Below are 23,875 nucleotides of genomic sequence, written 5' to 3'. Positions count from 1 at the left end.
GATGCTCTGGCAGGGGCTTCTTACTGCTGCAGGGAAGAGAGCTGGTTTTCTGGAACGGCTGGGACCATTTTCTCTGGATCCTACAGAAGGGCTCTGGCATGATGCTGAAAAGGCACAGTTCAGACTAAAGAAATACCAAGAGTTGGGGGTGGGGGTCAAAGGAACTAGGGAAGTCAGGGAAAATTCTTTCCAGTTTTTCTTATTAGCAAATGCTGAAGTGCCCCCAGCAGAAATTCCTTGTGGTTCTGAGGCTTTGGGACCCATAGTCGCCATGTTGTCCAACTCCAGGGGCAGCATTTACCTTGTGCTCCGTGCTGTGCTCTAGGGGCCCCCATTCCCATGGACTACAGTGTAAATGGGGCTCCAGGCTTGTGTGCAATAGGATTTTCCTGGGACCAAATCCTACAAAAGCCAAACTTCTGGTCACAAACAAAGCCTCGGTTCTTGTTCTATTTTCTCCTTACAACTTGCCAATTTCGTCCACACACAAAGCAGTGAACAAATGAAGCATTTTTAAGCCCTACCCAAATTTCAGGAAAGATGATCTAATGTTTCCAGATGTGCACCATTTAAAATTCCTAAGTGTGCAGTGGACCATGTATTTATGGGGAAAGCAGTTTTGTAGTTAAAATGTATTGTTGATCATTTATTTTTCTTCTTTCCCGTTTATTTGGGGTTTCATAATTCCTAGTATCTGTTACGTCCAAAGAGTCTTAGGAAAAAAACATAAAACAAAATGGTGCTTTCCTTTGAAATGAATTCCCAAGTCATCTCTTTGCCTCAGGCTCTCACGATGAAAGACAGCAGCTGAGGAATTCGGGCAACAGGTCTGGGGCTCTCACAGACTCCCCCTCGGAAGGCCTGCAGGAGGAGCGGAGAAGGACACTCAGAGCACAGACATTCTCTTTCTCATCACCTTTACCATTAGCCCGGACAGCGGAAACGGGAAAGTCCCCATTATCAGCAGGAGATGTGACAGTGTGGATGGAAGCAGGTCATCTTCACGATAAACATTTTTAAAACAAAAATGGTATTTCCATCATAAACAGGTAACTCCTTAATAAACCAAGCCCCCCCCATCCCTCACACTTAAAGAAAATTCTACTTGGGACATCTTAGTTTAATTCACCCTTTACTTCTGTTTATACTTTGTCCTACGCCCCTGCATGGGTCCTAACCACAAACATCGCCTTTGATTTCAGTGCTCGTGCTGGTTGGTGTTAAGCCGGGGATGGCAGTCCGTGATTAAAGTAGCAATATGGAACTCCTCATCAGATAGCCCCCAAAATTATCCATAAACTTAATTCTCCTACTGGATTCTAAAAATACAGCCTTAAGTTTGGGGTGCCTCATTGCACCTGTAGAAAATCTGACGAAGAATTCCATGTTGTAATTTTAACCTTGCAAAACTTTAATCTGGTCTTAAACCTGCTACAATGACTTCACATGTGTAAGGCATCTCGAGTTTATTTTAGAAGAAGGCAGATGGCCGGTCCATACGCACACGCTCGCATATGCAAGGGTCAAACTGAGCGCACACAACAGGCCATCAGCTCAGACAAGCGCTTCTGGGAGTGACAATTACTCTTCTCTCGTCGCCAATGCTTCTTCCTCCTTACTGACAGACACTCTCTTCAGGATTCCATAGCACCTACCAGGATCCTTGATAGAGCCATTGATTAAAATAATGAGTAATTGTCCCATCAAGGGATTTCTGAGAGTGTCACAAGGTGATGGAACGAGAGAAGGCAGGCACACGTGCTTCCTGCTAGCATGACACTACGGTGCACAGAGAAAGCAGATCCAGGCTAAAAGGCCACTAAAGGAAGGGACAGCAGTGAGGACAGAGATAACAAAAGCCCAGAAAATGATTTTGTGGTAAGATCTCAGAGGACAAGATGCTATGGGGAGAAAGGTCACGTTTCAGCTTCAGCAAGAAGTAATTTGAAAGACGATGATGCGAGTTTCTTGTCAAGCAGCGGGCTTTGATCTCTGGGCAGGAAGGACTTGGAGATCGAGCAGGCCTTCTCAGAGGGCACTGAGCTGCCTGACAAATGCCGTGTCCAAGAGGCATTTGTTAAGACCATGAAGAGTCAGGCTTGGAAATCCAGTTCCACAACCCGCTAGCTCTGTGACCTTGGCCGATTACCTGACCTCTCCAAGCCTCCTTCTCCTCAGTGACTCTCACAGACGGCTCATGTGTGAGTAACACGTGCCCCAGGCTTCCCCCAGGGAGCTTCTTTGGAGGCACCTTGGTGTTCCTGTTCATCCAGTTCCCCTTCCTGGGGAGGATTACGGGTCCCCACTCCACTGAGGGTGAGCTTGGCCATGGGACTTTCTTAGACCTTTGAAGTGTGAACAGCAATGCCAGGGGTTGCCTCAGGCAGAAGCTTGAAGAGTCAGAGAGACCTATGCTCTGCCCTGATCTCTTCTGTCTTTGCCATGAAGACCCATAACATTCCAGGTGGTGCCTGCCCCCTCAGCATGGGTCCCAGGGAGGACACCAAGCCACGGAGATTTGGGGGTTGTTATTATGGTACAAAAATGAATTTAGCCTGATTGATATAGGACCACTTAAATTTAGGAAAAGCTTTTATAACTCAGCTTTGCCCATTTGTAACATGATATGAAGCATTCCCATGTGGGTTATATTATAGACTTTGAGGAAAGAGTCTATTAACGCCCCATGCTTTAGTAGGCTGCAAGAGTTCTTACGCTATGGTCTGAATATTTGTGTCCCCTCAAATTCATATGTTAAACACTAACCCCTAGTGTGACAGTATTCAGAGGTGGGCCCTTGGGAGACTAGGTCATGAGGGTGGAGGCCTTGTGAATGGGATCAGTGCCTTTATAAAATGTGCCCAGAGAGATCTCCAGCTCCTGCTGCCATGTGAGGATACAGTGGTAAGAGGACCAGAAGAGGACATTCGCCTGACCATGCTGGCACCCTAATCTCAGACTTCCACCTTCTGGAATGATGAGAAATACATTTCTATTGTTTAAAAGCTGCCCACTCTGTGATATTTTGTTATAGCAGCCTGAGCAGACGAATACAACTTATGTGTTTTGATGAGAAGTTGATGTTTCTCCAGACTATTTACTAAAAACTGAATTTAAATATATTCTGAAGGATTGAGAGATCCTGAGATTTTATCTAATTCCCAACACTACATTCTTTCCCTTGTTTTTCAAAGCATTTCTTGTTCAAATCTCTTTTCAAAGTTTACCAAAGTTCTCCTTACTTTCACCTAATTTCATGCTTGTTTCACCTTATTAAATACTCCTTCGTCTCTCTCCTTGAGCATCATTGCCTCCCAAAGAATTTCCTGTCTGTAATTACCTCGCCATCTGCCCCAACCTAGAAGCTTTCTTTCATAATATCTCTGCTCCTTTCTCCCCTGCATTTATCTCAATTTGATAACATCATCAGCACCATGATCGAATCAATTTCTCCCCCACTAGACTGAAAACTCCCCCAAACTAGGGACTGTGTCTAATTTTGCAAATTAGCCCATACAGGGTCTCAGCCCCACACCTAAGCACTTAGTAAGCGTTCAATAAATCTCCATCTATGTTTTTTGTGGTTTTTTTTGAATGGCTTGTAAAAATTAAAATCTTGCTCCATGAGGATAGGGACTGGGTGTAAAAGGTCAAAGTAAAAAAGTGGGGGAGGAGGTCTAAATATTTACTCAGGAAATAAATAGTATTTATCATACCGGAGGTGTAGGTTTTCCTCGCTTCTTCTCCTTCCATACAGAAGTCTTATTAACGGCGTTGATAGATGCGAAGGTTTATTTTGTTCCTTTCTGAGAGCCTGGCACTTTGTTAGAAGAATAACTGAACCATGTAATTAACCTACGCAAACTGTTGCCATGAATATTGCTTTAAGTTGAGGTAATTTTAAAAAACAGACTTGGAAATGGTGTTTCCACGCGTGCAGAATTTTGTGTTCATAAAACCCACACAGGAGAGGGGACAGTGGCAAACAGAAGCTGCAAGTTATTTTGGAAAATGTTGACTGGCAGAGGAAAGGGTGTCCCCTTCGTGGGAGGGTGCTCACGGAACTTTCTCAGGCACAAGAGCCCATGCACGAAAATCAGGCAGCCGTCAACAACTCCCCCGGGAGGAGGGTGATTCTGTGGCACGGAGCTGGGACATCCCAGGATTTTACCGTTGTGAGCACGGAAATGAAATCCATCAGGAGGGAGGTCTCCGAAGAACTGTTCACAAGCCCAAAGCTTGTCAAAGGGCCAGGGAGAAAGAAAGCAAGAGCAGGCACCCTTCCGAGGGTAAGGAATCAAAAACTGTTCTTAGAGAGGTTTTCCATTTCGAACTTATCTCCTGGCAAAATTCAAAGACCCCTTTTTCTCCACTCTCCAATATACATGTTCTTGTAAGTGTTTCTTACAGATAAATTCTTATTGGCATCTCTCTTCCTTTTTAGAAGAAAGATATTAATTTATAAAATATGCGAGAAAAGGACATTTACTTGAAAATAAATATTTATGATGATGATGGAGGTCTTAAAAATGTGTCTAACTTTTTTTTTAATATTCAGCATTATTGATTGAGGAAATTCATATATTCCACATTACTTCTTGAGTCCTCCCAGGCACTAGGCACAGTTTTAGGTCCTCAGGATACAGCAGTGAACCAGTTGGGTTCCTGAGTAGATTTTAGAAGTTGTTTCAGGGCTCGTATTCTAGAAAAAAATATGGAATGCTTCACAAGTTTGTGCGTCATCTTTGTGCAGGGGCCAGGCTAATCTCCTCTGTATGGTTCTAGTTTTAGTACGTGTGTCACTGAAGCAAACGCTATGTTTACTTTCTTAAAAGGCCATGGAAGTTGGAATGCAATCTATCAGAAGGATGTCAGTGGACACTTAGATTTCCGGCTCATTAACCCGAACTCCTGATCAAGGATTATATGGGGATAGAATATAGAATAGAAGCCACAGGACTAGAATAAGCATAGATTTTTATGAATTCTGGTGAATTTGAAAACACAGCTATTGGAATCCTCCCAGTATAACTCACCTGACTTAACGCCTCTAGGTTTGCAAAAAGTTTCCCTACATCCACATCCAGGAGATACTCATGAGTTTGTAGATATTTTAATGTATTCATGAAGATCTTTCCAAACAATACACATTACTTTCTATTTTCCAATTTTGAAACTTGCCCTTTGCAAGAACATTAAACACAAAACCCCCTGAGCGTAACTCTACAAGACAATGTAGGAATCAGTGTTTTCAAGGGTTAAGAATTTTACTAAATACAAATGATGACATTTAAGCCCCATAAGACATATGGGACATGAGCCGTTCTGTACAAAGTTGCTGTTGCTTGCATGAGCCCTCGCAACATTCCTGTTGAACGTAAGCTGTTCAAATGGGCCTTCTCGGCTTCCCGGGGCCAAAGAAATCACAAAGGTTCTCTTCCTGCCAATGGCACTACCTTGAGACCAAACAACATTCATAATGAGTTCTCATGTACTCCTTCCTCTGCCAAAGACCCAAATATCTTGTACATTCAGGAAATTAAAAATAGAGAACTAATGAGTTAATATCTGATAACTGGGAAGATGTTTAGATTTGGGTAAAGACATTAAATATTGACGAAACATTAAGGGAATCTTGATGTTTTTCTTCCTTGATCTGATGCTTTTATACAACAGGAAAACTGCAGCAAGTCAAGAAGGAACTATAATTCTCACACATAACCTGCCCACATTCTATAAACTAGAGATCAATTTATTGAAACAGGCCTACTTTGTAGAAATATGCTGAAGCATTCAAAGGGACCAATTATTTCAAGGAGTTTAGGTATGAAAAAGCTGGACTGTAGACCACCCATCTTCTCCAGTTTCCATTTCCATATGTTAATGTACTGAATGTTTCTCGAACTTGCATCAGAAGCACCTAGAGACCTTGTTACATCAGAGATTAGTGCCAACCCCCCAAATTTCTGACTCGTAAGTCTCTGATGGGGTCTGAGATTTTTTTTCTTTCTTTCTTTTTTTTTTTTTAAGTAGGCTCCATGCCCAGCTTGGAGCCCAATGCAGGGCTTGCACTCATGACCCAAGATAAAGACCTGAGCTGAGAGCAAGAGTTGAACGCCTAACTGACTGAGCCACTGAGATGCCCTGTGACTATGCATTTCTCATAAGTTCCCAAGTGATTCTGATGCTACTGGTCTACTAACCCCGCTATGAGAACCACTGACTTAAAGCTTCCCCAAATCCCATGTACAGGCATCCCTCATTTTCTTGCACTTCACAGATATACCAGTTTTTACAAATTGAAGGTTTGTGGCAACCCTGTGTCGAGCAAGCCTATTGGTACCATTTTCCAATGGCGTTGACTCACTTCGTGTCTCTGTGCCACATTTTCACAGTTCTCGTATTTCAGATGTTTTCATTATCATTTGTTACGGTGATCTGTGATCAATGATCTTTGATGTTACTATTGTAACTGTTAGAGGACTCCGCAAGCCTCACCCGTATACGATGGTGACCTTAAATACTGTGTGTGTGTTCTGACTGCTCTACTAACCGGCTGCTCCCCCATCTCTCTCTCCCTCTCCTCAGGCCTCCCTATTCCTTGAGACAATATTGAAATGAGGCCAGTGAATAATCTTACGACGGTCTTTAAGTGTTCAAGTGAAAGGAAGCGTCAACTGATGTGACAAACTTCTTTGTTGTCTTATTTTAAGAAATTGCCACAGTCACCTCACCCTTCAGGACCCACCACCCGGGTCAGTCAGCAGCCGTCCACACTGAGCCAAGGCCCCCCAAAGGGTTCTGACGTACTGAAAGCTCAGACGGCAGTTAGCATTTTTAAGCAATTAAGTATTTTTAAATTAAGATATGACCATTGTTTTTTAGACATACTGCTATTGCACACTTGATAGACTCTAGTGTTAACATAACTTTCATATGCACTGGGAAACCAAAAAATTCATTTGACTTGCTTTATTGCGATATTCACTTTGTTGTGGGGGTCTGGAACGGAACCCACCATCTCTCTGAGGTATGCCTGTGGTATTGGTTGTCTGGAAGTCTGGTAATATCCAAGTATTTAAAAAAACATAATTGTAAGAAACAGAAGTCATTGTTACAGATACATTGGAAAAATTTAGAAGAAATAGTATTTTTGCTATAAGATTTTTCGCTTTATAGAAAATTTGGTCATTTAAAAAGATGCTGAATCTTCTGGTATATTCATTTTACTCTTTGACATACAAAATGTAAGTGACTTTGGAAAACTCGTACTGATTGTGTAAAGGGAGAGACATATACTCTAAATACACTGGGGCATTTGAAAATCAATAAACTCAAATTGGTCTTTTTTAAAAAAATCAGAAAATCCTAGTTTGAAAAGCTCGTACAGCTTACAGTGGAATTTAAAACTTCTGTTGCTGTTTCCCAGAGTCCATAGTCTCTCATGGTCTGGGAAACAAACTGAGGGCTTCAGAGGGGAGGGGCGTGGGGGAATGGGATTGGCTGGTGATGGGTATTAAGGAGGGCACGTATTACACAGTGCACTGGGTGTTATATGCAAACAATGAATCATGGAACACTACATAAAAAATTAAGGATATACTGTATGGTGACTAACATAACATAATAAAAATTATTATAAAAAAATTTAAAAAAATTCTGCTGTTGTTTACCTGGGCAAGGGAGGTAGTGTAGGTCAGGGGTCAGTGCTCCGTAGCGAATGTCTATTGGATACCACCCAGCTCCAGTCCTCCCCTTCCCTGGCATCTTCTGCTTTTCACCTCAGTATCTACTCTTCCCCGTGCCTTGCATGCGCCCTGTACCGCGGTGTCTCCGCCCTATGGATCTTCGGTAAGGAATTCTCTGCTCGGAACTGCTCTCGATTAGGGCTGCAGCCGCGCCACCTCAGGGCACCATCTCCCCGGCGGGCATCACAAACACACTGTAATCCAACCCCACTGCAGGACGTGTGAGTGGTTGCCTCCGACACTGGTGACTGCCTCCCGATGGTGATAAGAAGGATTTGTGGGGTGCCTGGGGGGTTCAGTCGGTGAAGCGCCTGCCTTCAGCTCAGGTCATGATCCCAGGGTCCCGGGATCAAGCCCCGCAGCAGGGAGCCTGCTTCTCCCCCTCCCTCTGCCTGCCCCTCTCCCTGCTCATACTCTCTCTCTCTTTATCAAATAAATAAAAAGTAAAAAAAAAAAAAAAGAAAAGAAAGAAAGAAAGAAAGAAAGAAAATAAAAAAGAAAGAAAGAAAAGAAGCATTTGCTTGGCATTGTCCATGAGGGAACGGGAGTTCCGAAAAAAGGAGCTGATCAAAGGTGGGACGGGTGCTTTGAGGGTGGTCGTGAGCTCCCTGGCCTTCGTGGTGTGTGAGCACGGGAGGAGAATAAGGCAGAAGAGATTTCAGACATCAGCTGGGGAGCCGGACTAGTTGACTTAAAAGATCTCACCAAACCTGAGAGGCCATGTTTTAAAAAAAGAAAGAAGAGACAACAAAGTAACAGAGAAACAAAAATAAACAATAAATACAATTTTCTTAAGAACCCCTGAAAGAAGCAACCCTCCTCTCAACTTCCTTTTTTTTTTTTTTTTAAGCATGGTGGGGGTACGAGTCCCCAGAGAATCAAATTAATATTTTCCATCTGCTGCAAAACTGAAAGCCAGCATTACCATCTCAAGAACTAATAAATAGTCCAAGAAATTAGTGCATTCACTTGCGAAGAGTTCCCACACGGCCTCTTGCTGCTTTCTCAAGTCTAATTGGTCGGTGGAAAGTTTTTGATGTGTTTCCATGACTTCCTTCCAGGTTTTATCCTGGACATGGGAGAAAAGAGAGAACAAAACTTTTCCACCTCAGTGAGCTGACCTGCAGTATCGCAGGAACGGGCGATTTCCAGAACCATGTTTCCCAGTGCAGGCCCTTGGCATTGCTCTTGGTAGTGGCCGCTGCAGCTGCTGAAAGCATAGAACTCACGTCCAGGTTAGACGTGACGGACTCCAATTCCTCCCGACGCAAGGCCTGGGCTGCACAGCACAGCGACAGGGCTTCTTGTTTCAAATGAGAAGAAATCCAAATCGGTCTTGTTTTGAATTATGCTTCAGAAGTTCATGAGCCCTTTTCCGTTTATTGAAAAAAAAAAAAACCCACAAAACCTCAAAGAAGCCCAAACCCAGAACTGGGCAGTCTGATCCAGGTTCCCCTGGTGATGCCTGTTGAAATGAACTATTGAAGAATCATGAAATAAGAGTTTTAACGTTTAAAGAGACCTTTAGAAGTTGTCTTATGGAAAAAGACCCAGACAGGTGTCTAACAGTAACAGCTTTTGACATTTGTACTGGGCTTTCTGGTTTAGAGCGCTCTTCTAGCCATCACCTTTGTTGAGATAAAATCACTTCCCTGGGCTTCAGTGTGCCTGTGAGAGAGCGGCCTGTGTTCTGCCCAGCCTTGGGGCTGTCTCCTGCGATCTGCTGGTATTAGGAACAAGGCAATCACCTGATGACTTAAAATAATGATGACCACGACAATCAGAGGAAGCCCTGACATGGTGGCAATGAGTTCTGAGCTACCTGAAGGGCGTGGAGCTCGCGGGCTCTGAAGTCTGTCATCTTCACGGGGGACAGGCAGCTTTCCAGACGGGATAGGCACTTGGGTTTGTCTTTGCCCTGCTTAAAGAAAAAGGACTTTCAAGCATGAATTCTTTAAAGACACAACTTCAGTAGCCTCAGAATCTTCCATTCATTCCCTAATATGCATGAGAACAGACTGCACGTCTTGTCTATGAGCCACTAACAGGTGAAAAGGCATTTCTGAGCCACGGTCTCACACACAGAACCACAGAATGTCAGACCCGGAGGACAGAAGCCAGTGAGGATGTCTAGTCCAAATGTCTTGTTTTACTTGTGAGAAGACTAAAGTCCAAGGCTCAGGACAGTCATAGAGCAAACGTAAACTTCAGTCTAGCACCTGCCCTGTGGGTGATGGAATGTCCTTCTCAGTCCTAACTTCTCCAAATACTGGATCACAGCCCCTTAGCATCAAGGTGCTTCAGATGTGTTAGCTCAACTCCATTTAGCAGATGACCAAATAAAGCCCAGACTGTTAGAGGCACTGCCCAACATGATAATTCTCAGCTACAGAATACCAAAATATTCTAGAGACTTTAGTTTCCTTAGAATGGAACCACCCACTTATCTTTGTTATAGTTTTTATTTTCAATAATACTAGTTTAAAAAATCTGATTACAAGGGTCATTGCAGAAAATTTGAGCAACAACAAAAAAAAACACGCAAAATCAAAGTTACCTGTAATCTCTATGCCCCGATAACTGCTGAAAACCTTTTTCTGATCATATTTATAAGTAATTTTAATGGTGTCATATTAATATATCCTTTTGTAACTTGGTTTTTAAACTTCATATGTTTGACCTTTTTATGTTTTTTTCTTTTGACTCATTCATTATTCTGTTGCAAAATCATGAATTGCCCAAAGAGTTCATTTTACCAATGAAACCAGGAAGAAACTCTCATAATAATGTGGAAGGCTTTCTAAAGTCAACTTGACTGTGTTTCAAATAAGTGTTTATCACAGATAATTTTTCAACTTGTTCTATAGCCTCAGGCATGAGGCATGGTGTCTTATGATGGATCTAAGCAATTTGGTGGAAGTTACTCAACTCGATGGGTTGTGAGCAAGAGAAGGCACGGGTTATCTGCTCTTGTGGTTACACGGCTCCCATGTACCTGAAAGGAGACCTGTAATAGCTCTAGGATGTGCTCCAGGGCCATGGCTGGTTTCTCTGGCAGGGTTACGGCCCTGAGAAAGAAACCCGTTACAGGCTCATTAGCTTCCACAGTAGCAAAGGAATCTTACAGCCAGCTGGAGAACTCCTGCAGCAATTGGGACATATGCCTTTTGTTGATGTCTGAAACCATAGCGACTGCACGTTGTGGAAATTTAAAAAATCAGCAGTCAGTTGGAAAATAAAGAAACCAAGACAATAGAAGCAGTGTTGGGGCTGTGGGAAAGTGGGTGCCAGCCCTCTATCTTGAGGGGCACTCACTGTTACTTTCCATGGGTCTGACCAACCTCCTGACCAAAGCGCCAGGTGGACATACCAGTGATGAGGGAGGGGACAGTCCTTCCAGAGGTCACATTAACTGTTTAGAGTAAGAGACCCATTGTTGGGGTTCTTGTTGCTTCTGCTATGGTGGCATTGGCTAGGAGAGGCCATGAGAAGCATTTGAAGTGTATTTGAAAGGAGAGAGAGGACAAAGAAAAGGAATAAGCCAAGGTTAGTTCTGGGGTCTCAAACTTAATAACTAAGAGGTAGATGGGATGGCATTTGCAGTGGCCACTGGGGCCGTGGAACTGGAGCACAACGACATAGGTGGATATTTACATTTTGGAGTAGTGGGTAAAGGTGGTATTTAATTGGTGAGAACAAGCAAGATTTTTGAGAGCTCTGATGAGAGAAAGGAAAGAAGCGTGTCCGGGTCTGGTCGTGGAGACCCACGACCTTGCAGGAGCAGGGCAATGTCAGGATGGAAACAGACTCAGAGCCAGACTCTCTGGGACCGCTGGGGGCCAGTCCCCACCTTACCATTTAAGAGCGATGTGACCTCAAGCAAGCTGTTCAAGCTCTCTGAACCTCCGCTTACCCGTTTGCAAAAGGGGGATGGTAATGTCACCTACAGTGTTGGCTGTTGTGATAATTAACGGATTAGCATGTGTAAACTGGGACGGACAGACCCAGGAACGTGTGTAGCAGAATTCATACCTTGTGGCTGGAAACACTACATATGGGTTTGCTTTTATTGCTAATGTTGTTACTGACTGGTTGGGAAGAAACGGAGAGAAGAAAGGATGGTAAGAAAGAACAAATCGGTAACAGATGGGGAAATACGTTACGACGTAGCAGTGTGCTTATTCAATTCCTGCAGATGATCATTTCTAAGATATGAGTTCCTTGATCAATTAGGCTCAAGAGATGAACGAGAAAGTAGACAGGTTGATTTTCAAGGGAGGAAATACTATATCCTTTTGAAAACGAGGCTTGGGAAGAAATAAATCTCCCTTCATTTCGGAGAACATTTGTTGAAACGTTTTGTCATTCCACTAATTATTCTCTTTGTGGCTCTCCACCGCTGCCTACCCACGTCCAACCCTGTGCAAGCCATTTCGCACATTTTTGTCCTAATTTACATGTCAGTCCAACCTTCTCAGTTGTGAGTTGGTGATGGGCATCTTGGTGTGTTAGCTCTCCAGCCCAGTGCTCGGCACGGACAGTCACTCAGCACACGTGGAGCATGTTGCTTCTTTAGGGGGAAAATAGATCTATTAAATCGAAAAATAGATTGGTCCTCTTAAAGGAGTGCCCTTGTGGGAGGATCCCTTCCTTACATTGGTTTCTTCCTTCTGACAGCACGTTCTATCTCCCCGGCAGCTCTTAGAGCTTCCCTGCTCTGGAGGAGAGCTGGTGGGAGATGCCCCCTCTCCTGGGACCTCGGACCTGACTGGTAACCGGCCCTGCCTCCATTTATATGAGGAAGGAGCCCAGGAAAGGCAGTCTCAGATCTGCCAGGAAAACAATCAAATTGTGTCCCTGAAGAGGGACAACATGAGAGTGACTGAAGAGCAACAGCCCTGGTGACAGATTTTTACCAGTAGTTTCTGATTTGAACCTTGTAATGTTTAGGCTGTGTTCCTACAAACTGAATGTTTGTGCCCTCTCAAAAGTCATCTATTAAAGCCCTAACCCCCAAAGGTGATGGTATTTGGAGAGGGGGCCTCTGGGAAGTAATTAGGTTTAGATGAGGTCATGGCGGTAGGGCCCCCACGATGGGCTCTGGGCCCTTATAAGAAGAGGAAGACACAGCAGTGTGTTCTCTCTCAGCCATGTGAGGATGCGGTGAGAAGGTGGCCACCTACAAGCCAGGAAGAGAGCCCTCGCCATAACCCGACGATGCTGACACCCTGCTCTTGGACTTGCCAGCCCCCAGAACTGTGAGAGGTAAGTATGTGTTGTTTGGGCCACCCAGTCTGTGGTAGCTTGTTATAGCGGTCCAAGCTGACAAAGACACCCTGACAAATTTTTTATGCTTGAGAGAATTATGTGAAAGTCACTCATATGTTCGGTTATGAGAACAGGTAGTTTTCCAAATCCTAACTACAAACATACTACCAATCATATGGCCAGTCACTGATGGAGTGTTTGTCACACGCCCAGCTCTGAGGTAAGCTCCACAGACATTATTTGATTTACTCGTCATGAATACCTTCTGAGGCTGCCACTATTGCCATCCCCTCTTTACAGGGAAGGACCTGATGCTGAGGGAGGGTAATTCATTTAGCCAAGGTCACAGGGCACTAACTGGAATTGCATAGCCTGGAACCTCAGAGGGCTTTAGATTTAGCCACAGGACTTAAAAAAAAAATCAGTGTGTGTGTGTGTCCACAGATGACAAAGTGATTGGAGGCCATGTGGGCAGATTTTTAAAAAAAATATTTTATTTATTTATTTATTTTGAGAGAGATAGAGAGAGAGCACAAGCAAGGGGAGGGGCAGACGCAGAGGGAGAAGCAGGCTCCCCGCTGAGTGGAGAGCCCGACACGGGGCTTGATCCCAGGACCTCAAGATCATGAACTGAGCTGAGGGCAGCCGCTTAACCTACTGAGCCACCCAGGTGTCCCCAGATTTTTTTTTAATAGAATGAGGCATAGCCACTACCCATAAGGCCCTACTGCTCTGCTGGCTGCAGGTGTGAGGATATGATGAAACGTGCCTGAAGGAAAGGCTGGATGGCGGCCAACCCTTGTCCTCTGTAGTAAAGAATCAGGGATCACTGATTTTGATTTATAACTCTTCAATAATTGATGGAACCAAGAATGAATTTTAAAAACCTACTAGGACTCATCCAGCTGGCTTTCCCAGAAATAGATGTGTATTTGTGGAATTTGCTTCTGTAATATCTCATTAATTTTTCAGTGTTCACCATGTGCATGGCACTGATCGCAAACTGGGGCATACGCTTGTGCAAGCCTGCTTCAACGAGTGAGCTGTTTCCTAAGCTGCGTCAGGTTATAAATTCGGGTTGTAAAGCATCGCAATATTAGGATTGCTTGTTTTTTGGCAGAGCTCGTTAGCCACTGGCAATTAGCACGTTTCGCTGCACAAAATGGCATCATTTGGCATGTTCTGGAGCCGCTACCATGGATGGGAGGCTATCATTTAAATGCCACGTGCCATCTGCTATTACGCAAAGATAAAGTCGGATGAAGGGGCGCTTTAGCCATCTCTTAGTTTCTTAGCTACGAGAGGCTTAATTAAAACAAAAATGACAATGCGCAACCCTCACCACTCTGCTCTTGGAGAAAGGCCATCTTGGTTTTTGGGTTTCTGCGGAGTGAAATTAAAGAAAATATATTAGTACTTCAAGGAACTGGTGACAGATCATTACAATACTTTACAAAGCCTGCTTCTTCAAATGAGCCCAGCAGAATTTATCCTGCTTTAATTCTCCTTTTGAGAGTCACAGGATGAATATTTATATTTATGCAGATGGACAAATGAAGCAACATCGCAACCTAAAAGTTGGCATCCTGTTGCTACCTTGAGGTGATGTTGTCCTGCTTTTTAACTAGAGTATTGTTTAGCTTTCTCTCCGCTATCAATTAAAGAGAGATTTATAAAATGTAATAAAAACATCCAGTAATTCCTTTAAGACAGAGTGTCACGTGTGCAGAGTGCTACCATAAGCCACGGCAGCACACGCGACATCAGTAGCCTGACCAAACGTGATACATGGAGACTGCATTGACCTGATAATCCCCAGGTGTGTTAGGAAGACCCCCAAAATGGGGCACCATCCATACATGTTACTTATCTTTATTTTGCGGCTTTTTGTCCCTATTGGCCATCATCCAAAATAGTCCTTAGAGTTTCTTGAAGTTGCAAAGAAAGTCATGATCCAGTAACATGTTTTTGTGATTATCGGGAAGTAGAGATTAGATTCTGTTCTCTGGAGTTTTCATGTCATCTGCATCAGCTTGTAAAGTTACTCAGAAAAACCTGGGAATTGTCTCTGAGGTTTCAATGAAACGGTCTCATGGCTCAAGATACAAAATGGACGTCTTCTGGGTCTGTCTCCTTTCTGTGAAGTTCGTCAGGCATAATACTTGCATCAAATGAAAGCAATTACCCAAGCAGCATTTACTACAAAGGATAGGGTTGAGGGACTTTTCCTCCTGGAGCCCTGAGAGGCAACTGTCTAGCTGATTATCTCGCCTGTTTTGACCGCTTTATTGATCTTTTTAAAGGGGAGATTAGGTGGAATCTCCCTGAGGGACAAATCAGCTTCAAAACTCTTAGCCCTCAAATGCCTGGTGGCAAATGTTTATGTCCAATCTGAACGGCAATAATCGGGGTCTCTGGTCTTAGCAATTTCTCTTCGCTTTTCTAACTTCGGGGATAATTTTAGGGCCTTGGGAAAGATTCGCAAGTATTCAGAAGGAGATTTCAAGTCTTTCTTGAGCCCACAATCTTATTATCTGTATTAAATATTAAGTTTTGCCGGATCGGAATTTCTGTTTTGACAATATCTTTAGGTGACACATTCGCACATCACAGCCTGAGAAGTGCTGCGTGCACCATGATGTTGGGACTTAGGGAGTCTGTTCCAAACCCCTCGAAATGGCGGTAGAGGGAGGTATGGTGGAGGACGTTGTGTGTCTTTTACTATGTGGGATTTACTATGATGCTAGGCACACAGCAAAGAACAATGAGTATGATTTCGAAGCGCCGTGCATGGTGCAGACTTGCCTGGGCGCCTTCCAGACAGAGATGCAGGCAGAGCCAGGTCCTGCTCAGGTGTGACGTCCCAGGGGAAGGGGCATCTCGCACCTGCTCTCCTGGGGGCTCCTCCAGAGCAGGGCCGCCGTAAGGTCTGGGTGGGTGATAGAACTAGGACTTTGTTCCTTAGCATGGGGCTTCTCAAACTTGAGCTGTCACCAGAATCACTTGGAGGGCTTGTTAAAAAACCGGATTGCTGTTCCAGGGGCTCCGCCCCTAAAGTTTCTAATTTAAAAGTTCTGGGCTGGGCCCTAGAATCTGCATTTCTGACAATTTCCCCGGTTAATATGGGAGCTCCTGCGCTGGGACCACCAGCCTTCGGGAAACACGACTCTAGGTGTTAAACTATTTAGAGCCTTTGCTCTAAACACGTGCTAACTAACTTCCATTAAGGGGACGCTGTGTTCAGAACTAGCTCTCATTTCTAGGGGCCTGTCCTTGAGTAGATCACATAACCCTTCTTGGTTGGTTCATTTGGGGTTATTCCGTCCTATGAGACAGTAGATATTGGTTTGGGCTGTTGTATCATGTAAGGCGGTAGAGGTGAAAGGGAACCCCTGAGAGTGAGGAGCAAACAAATGTTAGTTGTGATTTATCCACTTGTGGCTTCCAGGCTCCATACCCAGAAGCTGGGGCTGCACTTGCAGTGGGGGTTCTGAAGCAAGCCGGGGTGGGGGGGCTAGCGGTCAAAAGCCTGGACTCTGTTTATCTGATTTGAACCAGTTGAAACCACGGCTAGGTCACGTCTTTCTGAGCCTCACTTTCCCCCTCTTGCGGATGAGGAATGAACTTGGTGGTTTTCCAGCGGGGGTGCCTGGGGTCCTGGGCTTCCAGGAACACCTTGAAGGTGAACCTGTGGGCCCCCCGCCCCGCTTTCCAGCAATGCAGTCCACCTGGACTGGATTTCCAAACTGGGATGCTTTTGTAAAAACGACTCCGCTAATAACAAAACCAGTTTAAAAACTGTCAAGAAAGGGGTGCCTGGGTGGCTCAGTGGGTTGAGCATCTGACTCTTGATTTTGGCTCAGGTCATGATCTTGGGGTGGGATCCAGCCGAGTCTGAGTCACACACAACAGGGACTCTGCTTCTCTCCCTCTCCCTCTCCCTCTGCTCCTCTCTCTGCTCTCTCTCTCTCTCTCAAATAAATAAATCTTAAGAAAAAAAGTCTTAAAAAAAAATACCAGAAGGATAATCTTTAGCTTTCACAGTCCTCCCTCAGATCATGGAGGATGTACCAGAAGAACACAGTCTTTTCTTTCACAACCGAGGTGAAGGTGCGGAAGATTTCGCCCTCAGAGAGAGCATTTTGCCCCAGGATGGTTCCTGTCACTGACGGGCCTGCTCTAGGCCCTAGACCCCTGGTAAATTATTTGACAAGAGGAGATTTGAGAGAATGTGTCTGTAAGGTAGTGCCCAATTCCAAGACTGGCATCCAGCTAGCCCCTGTAATTCACGGCGGGTGCCTGTCTGGATGGGTGAGGCATCAGTTCAAGGGGTTAGGGCACGTGTTTTACTAGTTATGAAATATTTTGAAAACCTCCCCCCCTACTCATCGCAGTGGCTATCCCGTAGCAGGCGCACGATGACACGAGGCTGGGCAAACGGGACCTGAATTCAGGAGCAGAAGTGGGTGGTGCCTGGAATGGGCCTCTCCATCAGACACCAGGGGACCCCGGGAACAGCTCAAGCCCAGGGAAGGTGAGCACCGCAGAGCTCCCGTGCCCTCAGACCCGTGCTCCCGAGCTCGAAGGAGCAGGCTGAGAGCCCGCACGCGGAGAAGGTCATCACCTAGACCGCCTGTGGGCATCTGGAAGTGTCTGCCAGCAGCCTGATTATGCCCGCTTTCTTAGAAGGACTTGCAGGCCACTCCAGGTGCCAGGCCCAGGAGGGCTGTGATGACATCCCCTCGCCCCCCGACAGACACTCAACACCCTTTGGGACTTTACTGACCCCTCATGATTTTGACTAACCCGCAAACAGGGGGCTCACCTGGAAATGTCGACACAGACATACCTGAAGTGTTCTGACTCAGGGGGATATGAGGAGAAGGCCCTCGAGGGCAAGTTACGCGCAGGGAGGCGCACTGCCTCAGGGGTGAGGGGCTCCTCGGCCGCCGGCAGCCCTCGCCCTCCGAGCCGTCCACCACGGATGCGTGAGCCAGTCCCTCCGGCTTTGGACTCTTCAGTGGCTCCCCATCTCCCACCACACAAACATGGTTTTAAAGTACACACAGACGCTTCTGTGATCCGACCCATTTATCTGCCTGATATTCCTTACTTTGCAATTTCTTCTCTGGGAACAGGGAATGGATCATCATTTGGGCACAAAACGGCACTTACTTGGGTGACCGAGCTGGCATGCTGTGCCCTCTTCCTGTGCTCCCCAAGCCTGTCTCACGCCTCATCTTGGGAGGTTTAGGGCCTTGGATGATCTGGTAAGTAATTTAAAAGGGAAAATTCTTAGATAAAATTTGGCTGATATTTATTTAATAATCTGTCTTCCCTTGAATTTTAAAACCTGTTTTGATTTGCCCTTTCTCTGCTCTTCTCTCTCTGTGATTGTCCCCGGGAAGCTTGCGTGTGATGCTGCAGACACTGCTAGCTGCTGACCCCACGTGAGCGCTCCCCGACTTTGTGGCTGTGAAGACCCTGCTTTGCTGGGGCAGCACGTGCGGAATGACCATGCTGACGTGCTCTGCCTGCAGCTGGCAGAGGCCATGTGACTCAAGTATGGCGATGAGATTGAAACCGGACTTGCAGGATGTGGCTTCTGGAAACACTTTTTCGAAGGGGACAGAGTTGGCTAGCTTCTTCCTTTTTTGATCTTTGCCCTTCCTGTTATCTGGAATGTGGCTTCATAGCTGAAAGTCTACCAGTGGTCTTGCAAAGATAACAGCAGAACAGGAAAACAGAAGGAGCCTGGCAGGTTGCCGACATCTCTTCTGGCCTGGGCTCTGGTTATATTACAAGAGAATTACCCTTTATGGGGCGCCTGCGTGTTTCTATCGGTTAAGCGACCTACTCCTGGTTTTGGCTGCAGTCATGATCTCACGGTCGTGAGATCAAGCCCGCATTGGGCTCTGCGCTGAGCATAGAGCCTGCTTAATAGTCTCTCTCTCTCTCTCTCTCTCCCTCTGCCCCTCCCTGCCAGCCTCCCTTGTTCTCTCTCTGCCTCTCTCTCAAAAAAAAAAAAGCAAAAAAAAACCCAAAAAACAAAACAATGACATTTAGGTCATTCTAGTTGAATTCTGTTACCTGCAGGCAAATGTTATCCTCACTGACACAGATCTCCCAATCCCGCACTTTCTTCTCCAAGAACAAGGTCATTTTTTGGCACTCTGACATCCTGTGACTTTTTTTTACCACCTATTTATGATAAAGTTTCATAATAAGATCACCGGAGTTACAAATTCCTATAATTCTCCCCTTCTTGCTATTTGCCAACCCAATGCTTGTGGTGGATATGAGGATAGAGGAGGGCTGAATTAGGTAGGAACTGGTAAAGTTACAGTAATTTGAATGAGAAATATATTCTAATTTCTCTGGGTATAGAATATTGAGACTGATACATAATAAATGAACAGTATGCAAATCCAGCCAGGAATTTTCAAAGTGCTATTCAAAAACCATTAAGTAACGTAAAATACTGGGAGCCATACAAGGCGACCCCTGAAAAGAAATATTAGCAGCTTCCCCATCAAATGTATCCTTCTCTCAGTAGCGACCCTACAAGCATATAGTGAGAGAGTTAGTATTTAAGGGGATAGAAGAGCCTGAATTGGATGGGGATTGGAAAAATTACAACAATATGAGTGAAATGAAATGTAACCTAATTGGACTTTGGGGAAAAGGTTTACCCTTGAGCTTGAACTCTAGATGTTTCACAATCTGGTAAGTATTAGGCGTTTGGTAGTTTTCTGAGATCCTATAAGCTATCTTCATATTCTCTGGAGACCTCAGAGAGGGTACAACTGTTGGTGGAATAGAAGGACTGGTCTTCCCTGGCCACGTCTAGGCTGGCTTATCTCCCGTGCTTCTGTAGTTTTCTGGAGTGATGGTGAAGAATGTGTCATCAAATTGTCTGGATTTTGATCTCAGCTGTGATTGAGCAAGTGAATAACCTCTCTGGGCCTGATGTTGCCATTTGTGAAATGTAGACAATAATGATATTTACCTATTGTATGAGAACAATTGAAGTTAGTCAATATAAAGCACTGAGATCTGTGTCTGGAAATTAGTAAGCTGTCAATAAATGCTATTGATTATTGAATTTGTTATGATATAATGTTCTATTTATGTGTCTGTTTATTCCACAAGATTGCCCAGCTCCTTCAGCACAAGGAACGTGTCTTATTCCTTAGTGTGGTGGGTGCTTACTTAGTATTTAGTCTATTGTTCTTGCTGCACACGAATGAATGACAGGTTGCTCTGCTATTGTCCTCCCTTACGGGCAGTATCTTCCTTCACAAGGTATCTTACTTTGCGGATTTATGTCTTATCTCCCCCCTTACCCTCAGCTCCTAGCTCCTGTTCTAAATCCCTCTGTTTAGTAATAACATAACTCAATAAACATTCGTTGAGTAGATGAAACCATAACCAAACCCTCGCACACCCAGAGTCATCATCCAATTCCTGCCACGAACTCCTGCGGAATGTGTATCCCAGTGACAGCAAGCTGCCCGCTGCTCTTTAAATGTGCCCTGGACTTCACGTCTCCACATGTTGGCTCGGGTAGTTCCCATCTGTCTGCCTGTCTCCACTTTGCCTGGCAAACACACATTCATGTCTAAATTCCAGCTTGGACCCTCTTCCTCCGGAAGTCGGATCTGATCCATTCAGGAAGTGCCATCTCTCTCTCTCCATCCCTCTTCCACCCCCACCTTGTCTTTCTACTCTATAATGATTTCATTGAAGACTCATACATAGAACCAAAGCACCTCGCCTAGCTCTTGACACAAAGCAGGTATTCAAATAAGCTTCTTAAAGGAGTAGGCAAGTTGACCTATAGAATGATACACAAACAGTCCTCAGATGAATGTGCTTTTCCATTCAAGTAATAAATAAATAAATAATCATAAGCATTTACAATAGCAAAGTGCAGTATCAGTCCCTCCCCCTCATTAGAGGTGGTTAAATTACTCCATCCATTTCCCCTTTTCCAGGATACCTTCTGACATAAGGCATCCATTTGGGAGCACGTAGGCCAGGTTTTGGAGTTCAATTTGCATGTACAGAATAGAGGGAAGGCAACTGGCTGACACAGGGTTTGAGCCTTGACCTTGGATTTGTTGCCTTAGTGTTCAAAACCCAGTGATGCTCATTCCGGAAAGGTAGGCATGCCCCTGGAAGGGCGTAACAGATTCTCTGTGGACATGACATTTTTATGTTCATAAGAAGAAGGTATGGGTTAATAAAAATATTCAGAATCACAGTTGTAATGACATGAAGACCTAGGAAAACAATAAGACAGAACATCTGCATAGAGTAACACGAAGAGACCTGAATTGGTAGAGATAACCCATCCCTGCATCCCTCGTGCCTGGCAGTGGCCTAGATTTCTGGGCACTCAGTAAAGGACACCACGTCTATGTCAGCCAGCCTCGTTCAGAGCATTGGACTAATGACATTAACGCAACTGGTTGCACCGAATTCAGAAAGACTTTGAATTTAGGTCTCGTGGTGGGAGGGGGAGTTGGTGGTTCCAAACTGGTGTCTTATTTTTGCTATTCCAAATAGAATTGCTTCTTATGAAACAATGGCCTGCATGCAGGATCATTGTGTCTAGTTCTGGTCTGGTCATTTGCTGGCAGCAATTACTGTGGTAAATTCAGAATTTTTTATTTCCCTCCCCTAAACAAGATGGTGTGTGCATGGGGTAGCAGAATCCTGTGCGGCAGGTGGGGAGAAAAGTTTCTGATACCTAATTTCCTCAGAGGGAGTTTCAGCTAGGAGATGGACTAACTATAAATGCAAAAATGTTTGGGGTGTGGCTGGCAACTCACTGTCTCTGTGTAAATACAGTATAACTTTATGCTGCCTTTATTTGCTTGGAAAAGTACCACTAAAGAACCCATCTGTGGGAAATGCATTTTTTCTTCTTTGCTTGTTTGTTTGATGCTTAGCTATTCTAGTTATTTGCTTCAGGAAAATATTCTGGGCCCAGGAGGTTGTATAACTGGATACCTGACCCAGACTTTGTAGCCCTCTTGGGCTTGCTGGCCTCCCGTCTCCCCTCCTCCTCCCTTTCCACCCTCCCCCCCATTCAGAAACCCAAACGCAAACACACTAACCCTGAGTTGTGTTACCTCAGGTTAGTCCTATCCAAAGGGACTAGCCCCATAGTTGCTAGAATAATCTTGTCTCCTTTCTGGTATCAGAATGTCTCCTTATTTTGTCCTCTGCTGAAGATCCAAAGGTCCATGGTGTGGGCTGGGACAGCAACAATTTAGAGAATCTGGGGAATTCTCCCCTCACTGCTGAGCAGGCCACACACCCGTAGTCAACATTCAACAATGAGCTTGCTCTTCCATGTTGGTGCCAGAAGGGTTTTTGGCTGGTGGACATGTGTCCCCCACATGGACCTCGAATGCATACACGTGGTAAGGAATAGATTGGTGTTGGTGAATCGTTCATTCTAAGTTACAATCAGCTGGCACTTACTGAGCACCTAAGTACTTTCACATGCATTATCATATGGATTTTACAAGCACCCTACAAAGTGGAAATCACTGTTCTCATAATAGAGCCAAGAAAACTGCAGCTTAGAGGGATAGATAAGCAACTCATTTAAGGTTGCTTTGTTAGTGAACAATGGAGCCAGAATTCCAAGTTTGAGTACACAAGTCTGACTCTAATAAGACTTGTAAATTGGGAGGAAAGATACTACAAAACACGTAAGAGCACTAAGTTTGTTTTTTTAAATTGATATCATGATGGTTACTACTTTGGGTAGAAGAGGAAGTGGAGTGGGTTGAATGGAAGTTTCTGGAAAGATAGGTTCATGTCCTAAACCCTAGAAACTGTGCATGGGATCTTATCTGGATAAAGTCTTTGCAGATATCATTAAATGGAAGAGCTCGAGATGAGGTTATTCTAGATTATCTGGTTACACCCTACATCCATTGACACGTGGACTAAAAAGAGACGGGCAGAAAAGAGACAGAGAGGAAAGAAGGTTGCCTGAGGATAGAAGCAGAGATGAAATGCAGCCACAGTGAAGGAAGACCTTGAGGAAGCAAGGGGAGGTCCTCCCCTAGAACCTTGGAAAGAGCACAGCTCTGCCAGTTCCTTGATTCTGGATTCTGGATTCTGGATTCTGTAAGAGTGTACATTTCTGCTGTTTTGAGCCCCTGGTTGCTGGTGATTTATTACAGTGGCCATCGGAAACTAATAAAGGGCCAGTACAAGTGAGTGGCAGGGGCACTCAATTCCCAACTCTGACCTTCATTACGTTTGACCTTCGCATGTCCCTTCCCTGGTCCTCAATTTCCTTATGTGGAAAACAAACTGTGGCGAGACCCCTTGCGTCTCTGGTGATCTATGGATCAAGGATTTAGGAGCGCTGCTCTCAATTTCCCTGCCAGTGGCCAGTGGGTGGGGGCAGTAATTATACGGTGACCTTTATCTTGGCAGAACTGTTTGAAGATGAATAAGTAAAGTTCCTCCTTTAGAAATATGACTAAGGCATCATTTGCATTTTGTGCAGTGGGCTTAGACCAAGGACTGTTGGCTTTCAATTCTTGGGTGCAAATCTTAAAGGAAAATAATGAAAAATGCTAGAAATTATGGGGGTTAGCACCTGTCCTATAGCGATATGTGTCTTAATGGAGTAAAAGTCTTACTGAAGGTACTATAATTTGGGTAAGGCATAATCTAATTCTTCTTCCTGCTATGAATGGTGCCCACTGGTTTCTTATCAGGCAAGCTCAAGAGACCTCATTCCTCAGACAGGATGGTCCTTGTCTGATCGTAAAATTCATGCCAAATATGCCTTTTCCAGAAGGTAGCTTTCCAGCAATTGCGTG

The 23,875-nt window shown here is 44.7% G+C and overlaps 1 protein-coding gene and 1 non-coding gene across 2 annotated transcripts in view; both read right to left on the bottom strand.

Moving 5' to 3' along the window:
* The window catches only part of PLEKHG7 (pleckstrin homology and RhoGEF domain containing G7), a 56,685-nt gene that overhangs the window by 18,042 nt on the left and 14,768 nt on the right, over positions 1-23,875 (bottom strand). The window contains 9 exon segments of the mRNA XM_034643667.1: positions 727-834; positions 837-861; positions 4,172-4,238; positions 5,005-5,132; positions 8,674-8,817; positions 9,571-9,666; positions 14,359-14,399; positions 17,461-17,519; positions 17,521-17,565. Coding sequence (XP_034499558.1) covers positions 727-834; positions 837-861; positions 4,172-4,238; positions 5,005-5,132; positions 8,674-8,817; positions 9,571-9,666; positions 14,359-14,399; positions 17,461-17,519; positions 17,521-17,565 — 713 coding nt within the window.
* On the bottom strand, positions 4,709-4,815 carry LOC117796548. Its single transcript, XR_004621100.1, has one exon. It is a non-coding gene; the product is annotated as a U6 spliceosomal RNA (small nuclear RNA).

Source organism: Ailuropoda melanoleuca, chromosome 15 (genome assembly GCF_002007445.2).
Source record: "Ailuropoda melanoleuca isolate Jingjing chromosome 15, ASM200744v2, whole genome shotgun sequence".
Taxonomy (NCBI): Eukaryota; Metazoa; Chordata; class Mammalia; order Carnivora; family Ursidae; genus Ailuropoda; species Ailuropoda melanoleuca.
The sequence above is the reverse complement of the archived record's forward strand: the minus strand, read 5'-3'. Positions and strand labels throughout refer to the sequence as shown.